We start from the raw sequence: 10,700 nt of genomic DNA on the forward strand, positions 1-10,700 counted from the left end.
GAGGACAAGAAAAGTCACTCTGTCTTATATTTGGGGAAACAGGGAGTGTATTTTAATTTTATAAATATATATCAATCATTCTTACAATTTTACAAATATAGATTTAAAAAAATCTGAAGTCATAAAATCACAACTGCAAGAAGGCGTGGTTTAATAAGAATGCATAAGGCGTATTGCCTATCTGAGGATGTGGGTATATCATTCTCTGTCGACAGTTGAAGTTCAGAATGCCAGCTTATTTCTTTCATACATTTGCATAGCTACTAGGTTCCAGTAGACAAAAGTTTTAAAACGAGCAGACGGCCTGATCAAGATAGAGCTGAAATCCTACAGAACAAATTTTGTCAAATTTCTTGGTTGTTGGTCTAGAAAAGTATGTTATTTGGCTCCTATCTCTAGAGGTAGGATGGCATTTCATTTTTGAGGACAAATACTTGCCAGCAAGAAAAGCAGGACAAATGAATCTGGTTAAGGTCTTGCTAACAGCCAAATGGAACTGCTGGATGGCATTTCTTTTCTTCGTGACTTTGTTCAATTCAGATTCATTTTCTCCAAAAAAAAATATAGAAAGGGTCAAACGGGTAAAAATAGAAACTGCCAGCACTGCATATAATAGTCATGAGATCAAAAGTGCATTTTCCGACTGAAAGAAAAACCACTGCACAGCAGTTACAGGGTTTAAACTTGGGACACTAGGAAACCAACCAGACGGCACAAGCAGATGGAACTATCTATATCTCCCAGTTAAGCAACAACTACAAACATATCAACTAACCTACCGAGTTTTTCTAGCTCTGTACATCACGTACCAAACCATTTGGGTCTGGGTGATACAACAGATGGCGACCTTCGTTTCAGCGGACTTTGTTGAGGCATGTCGCCTCAGATTCAAACTCGACTCCCTGCGGTGTTATGTCGACTAGCTCTTGTTTCTGGGGGGGTCCTCAAGGACTGGTGGTGTTCCCTCCCCTACCAGGTAATCTTCGTGGTAGCATTTCGGCTGCTCCCGTGGGTGGGACCTGTGACGGTCATCGAGAAGACATAAGGTTAGCGCCTATAACTGAACTCTTGAACGGTTGTTTATATACCCATGGTCTAATAGTCTATCTTCCACAATAATGCAGAACAGGCTTTCACTGCACATGTTGAAGAATTCAAACGGTACAACGAGTTGAGTACCTTGTGTTGTAGCCTCACTACTGTAGAAACCAGCAGCTTGTCGCCGACGATCTGTCTCAGCCGCTTCACCAAGTCAGTCCTGCTTATCTTTCTCCTCTGTTTCAACATCAAGATGCACACAACAGGTAGCGTAAGGATTGGCATACTGAATGCAGCAGAGTATCTCAAAAGGGGAAATGGAGAACAGAATTAACAACCTTGAATTCCTCGTAGTATTGATGGAGTAGGTCCATATCAGAACGAGGCACTTTTGTGGAGAGAGCCGCGAAAAGCATCGAGAAGGGCATCCAAGGTGAGCTAGGAGCCCGTGGACTTGGAGCACGCCCAAACTTGGGCAAATGTTGTTCATCAGCTGAAGATGCCACGGTTTGGAAACAACTGGCATCCTGATCACAATAAACAAAAGATAATATGACGAACTGGAAGTTCTCAAGGAAATTGTTCACATCGAAATTAAGGTGCTAAGCTCATCCTTTTAATACCAACTATTCAACTATCAGCCGGTTTTCTGAATTTATCACACTGACGACACAAGGAAGGTAGACCGACAGAACGTCAGTACATTTCATTATTTCCCAAACAGAGCATGGTCAAAACAAAAGACAGAACGAAGCAGGTCTTTCCTTACATACGGAGTACATAAACACTCCAGATGGAGTCCGTTGCAAACTTGGAAGCAAATTATGACAAGCCTTAGCAAACACATGGACAATATAATAATAAGATAGAATTTAACAAGCGGGGAATCATTACTAGTACAACTTAAAAATCTAAGAGTACAGTATCTAGGCAAAACAAGCAAGTTCCTTACAGTAGGCATGTCACTACTTCATGCAATAAATCACCTCTAGGTAACATATACTCGAATTCCAGTGCACAATATAGCTAATGCTTCACTTTATTCAAGACATACTGCATACCAAAGTTGGGATACAATTTGTAACCAATTAGAGCATAACAAGCATACCTTGGTTACACTGTCTGGTGACCTAGAATTTCCTATCTCAGATATGTTGGATGCAGTATCTTCTCTAACCAAGTATTCTGCAGTAATATCAAATAAATTTTCTTGTGTAAATAACACCAAAGTAAAAAATGGAAAGAGAGATAAAATCAAGAACCATATGAGTGGCTGTAGTAGTACCATTGGTCATGGAAGGTGATTTGATAATAACAGCATATTCAGCATAGATGTGTTGATGCACATTTGCATCCCAAACGACATAGTGCTTTGGCTTTTGGAGATCATCCACGCCACTATCAAATATTCCAGCTGTTGGCTGGAATTGCTTTGATCCAGGGAGTACAACCTCAACATTTCCCATTATAACGCGACACAGCATCATCCTTATGATGCCATTTTCGTCAACATCTGAGTAACTGGCACTGTGCATAAATTTCAAGTAAGACCACAAGAAAATATTGAATACTGAAAGCACGAGCAATCAAGCAGCCAAGTTAAGGATGTATATGTTCAAAAAGTTGTTATATTTCTGCAGTGAAGATAAATGACGAGATGGACATAAGGCCTAAAGTTGAGATTAGCATAGATGCACATAAATGAGTCAGCAAAAGAACAAATATTTACCAGGTATTGGCGCAGTTGGCTGGAGCGAGGTGTGTCCCAATGCCATAAACTGGGCCTAGCAGAGGTTTGGTAATTTTCAGAGTACCATGCATCATCATATCCTCCATAGCATCCTTGGAACAAGGCAACCATGCATAACGCACATTTGCGTTCCCACGCTGTATTTTGGTGAGTTCAAGTTCCTTCTGGAAAAGATTGAATCGAGCCTGCCCTTGCTGATCTACCAGTGGGGTTCTATAGATACCAACAATATCTTTTTCACTGAAAGGATGGCCTAATCCTTCCAGTAATAACCTCCGCACAGCTGAATCAATGCGTGGGCCACTATTATGCAAACCTGTAGCAGCATTTCTGGGTCCACTAGCAGCTTCATTTTGCACCTTCTGTTTTTCCACCAGTATGTTATTAACCTTCTTTACATGAGAAGGTACTTCAGCAACATGATCTGAACTCGAGCTTTCAGATGCAGCTGTTGATATCTCATCAGCTTCAGATTTACCACTGGGGTCACTTCTTCCATGCTGAACAGGTTTAGAAGTTATCAGTCTAGCACATAAATCTGGAAAGAAGCGGCCACCATGATCATCAATCCATGCTATTGGCTTGGTTGTTGCCGTCGCAGAATCTAGGCAAACCATGTGCATGAAGTCCAACAGTACTTGCTGGTTCTGGAATACAGCATTAGTAATTGGCCTCTTTAACTGAAAGTCCCGCTGAACCAGATTCACAACATGCTCTGGAAAATCCCTCCATTTACCCTGTTGGTAATAAAGCACACGCATGGGCAACCCACTTGTCTTGAAGTTGTTGTACCATTCCAGAATATGACCAGCACATGAGGTCATTTTAGACTTCTTACATACAGGCATGGCAAGGTTTTGTCTCTGAACATGCCGGGAGACCTCAGCAGCAGCATCTGTGTCAGTACTATTCGCAGCAGAGTCATGCTTCCTCTTGCGATCAGTAGCTTTCAGAATATGTCCATCCAGTGCCATTACATTCTTCCTCTCCATATTTTACACAAAGCTCAACTAAAACCAAGTATTGACTTTCTTTACAGATTAACACCACTAAGCAAAAATAGCGTAACCTAGTTAATGAAACCTAGATTGTGTTTGCACAAAAGTAACTCCAAAATGAGCCATGTTATCCACAAGGGTATGTGAAATGGACCTGGGACATAAGCAGGAAAAAAAGGAATAAAGAAATGTAAAGAGTGGGAGCATGGGTGGAAGAAAAAAAAAAAGTAGTGTCTCACAGATCATTTATGTAATTCTTTCATGCCACACAGTGGTGTAGTATGCAATTATTAAAAACTATTCCTTTCTGATTCTTTACTCCCACCTATGGCAGATTTGTGCTTCACATCATTGCTCCAACATACCACTGATGCTGCTGGTGTGGCAACATGAGGGCTCAGCAGTAAACAACGATGGAGAGAGAAGCCAACGCTGGTGCTGGAACAAATATTCGCGTCGCGGCCAGATCGTAAAATCTGCCACTGTTGCTCCCATGGACATTGCCAAATACAGTAACACCAAGGCCATGGTATAATCCCATGGCATTGAAGCGCATGATGGCGTCCCGGTATTCCCGAGAATGGAAGGACAATGACAGCTTGTGCAGAGAGCTTGGTGTGCAGAGCTCAATTCCAAATTATTTCAGTACTATAACATTATGGGAAACCATCATATTAGGTTTGTTTCCAGGCAATATAAATATCTACTACTAGTTACGGACACATATTAACTGGATGTGCAGTGCATGCTTGATGAATAAAAGCATCAGTCTGAAGCAGCAAAGACAAGGTCACGAGAAAAACTGTGAACCTTGAACACAGATATGAATACAGCAACAAAGTATGTTTAAGACGTATGCAGCTTACTCTAGTGTCTGTTTAGCTTACTCAGTTTACCACTTGCACACAAACATTTACACACTAAACGGAAGTCACAGCCTAGTCAATTTCCGATCCTTATCCACTGATGCTATGCTATGGTGCGACAACTCGACGTGTGATGCTTGCGTGATGAAATAAAGCAACAATCCGGAGTAGCGCAGACCAGTTTGAGCTGGCAACGCAGTCGATGTTTGGCTTGTGGATTGGCTAACTAGCAGTTAGCGCCGACCAAAGTCGTTCCACAAGCATTTAATCTACTTCTTGATCTAGCTGCTAATAACACAGTAAGCAGGCACACGCGGTTATCAGTACTACTGCCGGGCAGGTGCTCCCAGCAGAGGAAGATCCTTAGTCCTAAACAGTTTCTAGCCATTCCTAGTCTTCACTTGACAGATCATGCAAGTATCGAATAGCTACATCGCATGCAGTAGCTCGAAGCCCAGCGCCTACTCGATGAGTATAAAAGCATCAGACTGGAGTAACCCCGCCCAGCCCGAGCACAAGAAACTGAACTCCGAGCACATGAGTGAGCAGAGCAGAGATTACAATCTGGAATCTATGTGATCCTACCATCAGATAGCAGATGTGTCACAAAGAACCAACTACCCGCAGCAGCAGCAGCTCTGCAAGGTACACAGCGCCGCCGCTGCTCCCAAAATTCCGGACTCCGGAGGCAACGCACAGCACAGCTCAACAGTAGACAGCAGCAGATGAATCCTAATCGCACAGCGAGCAGCAGATGAATCCTAATCGCACAGCGAGCAGCAGATCAAAGGTGAAAGCTTAGAGGGGGATTCGGAAGAGCGGGTTACCTGCGGCGGCACATCGCGGGTTTCTTGGGATAGAAGAAGCAGATGTTCAGAAATGGATTAGGACTCTCTCTGTTCCTGTGATTCAGATCAGGTGATGGAAGGTTGGGTGGATTGTGGTGGGGGTATAGGGAGGGGAAGCAGCCGTTTTAAGGCGCCGCCGCCGTGGGGGACGGCCGCGGCATGGCGGTGGTTTACTGTGGGTTGGTCGCCGGGTGGGGGGAATCCGGCGGCTCTGGGTTTCTTCCGGTGGGCGAGGCGGACACTGGGGGCTGCAGGGCGGGGGTACGAGGGCGGGGTACGTGTAGCTGCGTGCCGACCTGTGGGTGGTGGTTGCGGACCGTCGGATGGGTTCTGTGGGCGGGATCGGACGGCGGGGCTTGCACGAGGTGCGGGAGCGGGGTGCGCTGGGGATTTTTGCGGTGTGGGCCGAGGATTTGTTTTTCTGGGGCGAGGTGGGGCCCGGCTGGTTTGTGGTTTCTTGCGAAGGGGGCCGTGGACCTTGTGGGTGAGGTCAGTGACGTGGCCGGTCGGGTCGGGTCGCTCGTCCTCATCGCGATCCGTCTTTCTTTACTCGCAGTGTGCTGTTTTTCTTAGTATAATAACGGTGCCGTTGTTTGTTCCGTTTTCGCATATTACAAATTTCGTCAAACTTCTTCATCAAGTGATAAACATATATGTACTACTACCTCTTCTTCTAACTTAGTCTTCGCCACAAAATTGTACTTATCCGCCCTAACATATGAATGCCCCACAAGGATGGATTCAACCTACCCAAGGACAAACACCTCATAACCACGAGATTCTCAAATTATGATCTACTAGAGGACCAGTGAATTGATATCACTGGTTACTTATAAGGAGCAAGGCTTGCCCTAAGGAAAATAAATAAATATCTTACTCAACATTTTATTTCTATCTCGTAATCATATCCAATCCAGTTTCGTGCATTACTTGGTGTAGCAAGGATTTAGACTTGATAGGTATAACCCTATAGCATACAAGGCACACCATTGAATTTGATAGAAATTGGCATAGAAGGTATCGGGAATTGCCGGCAAAAAACTAGAGCTATAATATGCACTCCCTGACTAATACGGTTTCCATGCATCTCGCTCCTGACCAGTCTGGGATGGGAAGTTTGGTCGGAGCACCGTAGGCTATTTTGAGAGAGTCATTGATATTGTGTATTGGCAATGAACCTGGTATGCAACAATATACACGCTTGATCAACTTGCAATCGATGTGGAACGGTCGTCTAGGGCCTCCTAATTTGCTTGCTCTTGATCTCTGCAGATGAGTAGCTTGTGAGCTTGCACAAATCAGGTTAGCATCATTGAAAGGGAAAATAAGCATCTTGATTCGCCCTAGTTTCAAGTACTTTTTAACAACAAGTAATAATGAAAAAATCCCCAAAAGTAATTTGTCTTCTTAAGATCTTTGTTCATGTGTTTCCAGAGGTGGGTTTGACAATAAGTCGAAAATTTGTGGTTGTAGGAGTAGCAAGTTGAGACAGTTTGTGGTTGTAGGAGTGGCATGTTGCAAGAGTTTGTGGCTATCGAGACTCGAGAGTATCTGTTGCTGTTGTATCGATTTCAGCCCTGTTTTTGGCACTTTCTTGTTAATTAATAGATTGGGGCGAAAACGATTACATGGAACGGTCCTCTAGGGCCTCCTAATTTGCTTGCTCTTGGCCTCTGTGCAGATGAGTGCCTTGTAAGCTTGCACATATCAGGGTAGCACCACTGAAAGGGAAAATAGGCATCTTGATCCGGTCAAGTTTAAAGTATTTTTAGCAACAAACCATAATGAAAAAATCCACAAAAGTAATTTGTCTTCTTAAGTTAAGTGATTTGAAAGTTGCAAGCACCACCATTTATTAGATTCCATAGCAGCCACGCACGGCCAGCTCGACTTTGATTCATCGCCTTTGGCGGCATTCAAACTCCGATTGGTAATTTTGTTTGTCATAATAAGATGCATCTTTGTACCAACTGTGGGCACATTATTACAAGCTACTCCCTCCGTTCTGAAATAGTCTACATTCTAGCTCCAAAATTTGTTCTGAAATACTCTACATTCTAGCTTTTAGTCAACAACAACACTGAAAACGAGGTGGTTTTACTCTCTTTATTGGATGTTGTTATTTTCAATGTAGCTTGGATTGGTTGTTCAAATATCTAAGTAGTACTAATAAATGCACTACTAATTGGTCTCATTTTTTCTAGAATGTAGACTAAATCAGAACGGAGGGAGTATGTCATTAGTATAGCCGCAAACATGATCATTTCCTTAAAGGTCATAAATGTTCATAGATGCATGATAGTGCATTTTGGGAAGTTTTTTTTTACAAAATTTGTCAAAATTCATGTCTAGCATTTATCCTTGCAGCTACCACACACAAAAGGGCCAATGTGTACTCGATCTCTATAGCAAATTGATGCATTTTTTCCTTGGTTAAACCAAACCTGCTACAAATTTCTATAGCACATGTACTCGATCTCTACAGCAATAGATACACATGTACTCAATCTCTATAGCAAATTGATGCATTTTTTCCTTGGTTAAACCGAACCTGCTATACAAATTTATGCGTTTTAAATTGCTTCAGCTGGGATTATCCCAACGATTTTCCTATTTTTGTGTTTTTAAAATGTTTTGAACCAAAGAGGCCCCAGGATGGACCCTTATGGCACCTAAGCCCGTTCATGGTTTTGGTTGAAAAAGGCAAACCAAGGGCCTGGCTCAGCCCTCACCGCACCAGATGAACGAATTATGGCGTGTTCAGTTGTTTTTAGATTCAACCTGCAAGCAAATAAAACCTTCAGGGTTCGTCTGATTCAAAGGAATCTCATGAGTATTTTGCAGGATTTTCACCTTTGGGATTTTTTCATGCGCATCGTTCAATTCGTAGGATTTAAATCCCGAGGAATCTATCGTTAGGATTATATTTTTCCATATATGTAATGAAATCTAGGAGCATAAAGCATATTATGATATCTAGTTAATCCCTTAATCGAGTCAATCCATGTAATCGTGTATAACCGAATATGACCTACTAGGTCGACTATATAAATGTAACCGGTGCGGGACAAAGCATCGCTTCCACCATATGAAAACTCACATGTATATGAATTTTTTTCTATAGGATTGCATTTTGTTATGTTCTTGAGGGAAATTCCCATACTTTTTTTCGATATGGGAGCAGAGCCCCGGCCTCTGCATCAATCGATGCACACAGCCATGTCATTTATTTAAAATTGTTCACAATGTATACTTATTACAATCATGCAATATCCAAGGTCACGACAAGGACCAGCCAAACAAAGATGAAAAGAATACAAAGACTATCCATCTTCAATTCTTCTAATATGGCGCCATCCAGTAGCCTGGAAATAACAATCCCGTGTGACCGTCAATAGATGGTTGCATCCAGTAGCCATAGTATCCCGCTGCTCCTCCAGAAGTAGATATGCCCATAGCTGTATCCAATGCGCCGCACGAAGAATAACCTGCAAAAAATTGGTTCCCTTCTGTTTATTAAACACAATATCATTTCTACTAGTCCATATCGACCAGCAAATGGCAGAAACACCAATACGTATATGTTCTTTATCTTTCTTATTCACTCCATTCAACCAATTACCGAACATATTAGTAACGTTGGATGGAGGAGGAATATTATAAGAGAAGAAAATCATCCTCCAAATTAGTTTTGCGAACGGACATAAGATGAACAAGTGATCAATAGTCTCATTCTCATCACAGAAACAACATTTTTGACAACCCGTCCATTTTCTCTTGATCAAATTATCTTTAGTTAATAGCACCTTATTATTTAGGAACCACATGAAAAAAATTATCTTCAGCGGAATTTTGATCTTCCAAAGATACTTACGCAGAAATCTAGTATGACCGTTCATAAGATCCAAGTACATAGATTTAACTGAAAATACACCCGACTCTGTTAAGTTCCAGATAAACTTATCAGTTTCATTAGTTAGATGTACCGACATTAGACGCTCACAGAGATGCAACCACCGATTCCACTTATGTTCATTTAGAGATCTCCTAAAACCAATGTTAATAGGCACTTGACCCAAAACCGTAGAAACCAACACATTTTTTCTTTGGACAATATTGTACAAAGATGGATATTGTTGTGCTAACGGTACATCACCCAGCCATACATCTTCCCAAAACCTAGTCCTCGACCCATCGCCTATTTTGAATTTGCCCCTCTTGAAAAAATCAGATTTAACCCGCATTAAGCCCTTCCAAAATGGAGAATCAGTGGGTTTCTCCTCAACCTGGGCTAAAGTCTTATGTTTGAGATACTTATTATGTAACAATTGTTGCCACATTCCCTCCTCATTTAGTAATTTGAAGAGCCATTTGCTGAGCAGACATTTATTTTTTAGATCAAGAACTTCAATACCTAAACCCCCTTGATCCTTTGGTCTACAAATTATGTTCCAACGAGACAATCTATATTTCTTCTTATGTTCATCGGATTGCCAAAAGAAGCGAGATCGATAATAATCAAGTCTCTTTCTCACTCCTATCGGAATCTCCAAAAAAGATAGCATAAACATAGGCAAACTAGTAAGAACTGAATTGATAAGGGTTAGGCGATCTCCATATGATAGCATCTTTCCCCTCCAACAACCTAGCTTTGCAGCAAATCTATTTTCCACCGGATTCCATTCAGAATTACGTAGCACGCGGTGATGAATTGGAATACCAAGATATCTAATAGGCAAGGAACCAGATGCACACCCAAAAATTTCTTTATACTGGTGTTCCATTTCTGATGCTTTACCAAAACAAAATAATTCGCTCTTATGAAAATTTATCTTCAGCCCCGATAACTGCTCAAATATGTTTAAAAGGGGAGAATTTAACTTCCCGGCCTCTGCACCAACCAGGGATGCACACAACCATTTGGCATGAGTACTAAGATTATTAATCTTTGTTAAGATTAAAGCATAGTCCTCAAGATAAATTGCATGAGTACCAGAACTAGTCTGGGCCTCAAGTATAAATAGGAACCTAAATTCGCCTCCGTGAGGATTTGAACTCAGGTGTTGGGTTTGTACATCCACTCCCCCAACCAGTTGAGCTAGGCTCACTTCCTCATACACTACAACCTCATGCTGCAATTTCTTTGTTTTTCATGTGAGTCAAACCCTACTTGAAGAACTATCATGTAGGTTACAAATCT

General features: G+C 41.9%; 1 protein-coding gene across 1 annotated transcript; it reads right to left on the bottom strand.

Annotated features, from left to right (window-relative positions):
* Positions 1–582: 582 nt before the first annotated feature.
* Positions 583–5,750, bottom strand: LOC127349413 (inactive poly [ADP-ribose] polymerase RCD1). The gene is made up of 7 exons (XM_051375167.2): positions 5,480–5,750; positions 2,768–3,940; positions 2,324–2,565; positions 2,147–2,223; positions 1,377–1,565; positions 1,180–1,275; positions 583–1,019 (listed from the first exon to the last, which is right to left on the bottom strand). The coding sequence occupies exons 2-7, from the start codon at positions 3,778–3,780 to the stop codon at positions 945–947; spliced, it is 1,692 nt and encodes a 563-aa protein (XP_051231127.1). The 5' UTR covers positions 3,781–3,940; positions 5,480–5,750; the 3' UTR covers positions 583–944.
* Between the last annotated feature and the right edge of the window lie 4,950 nt (positions 5,751–10,700).

Source organism: Lolium perenne, chromosome 4 (genome assembly GCF_019359855.2).
Source record: "Lolium perenne isolate Kyuss_39 chromosome 4, Kyuss_2.0, whole genome shotgun sequence".
NCBI classification, from domain to species: Eukaryota; Viridiplantae; Streptophyta; class Magnoliopsida; order Poales; family Poaceae; genus Lolium; species Lolium perenne.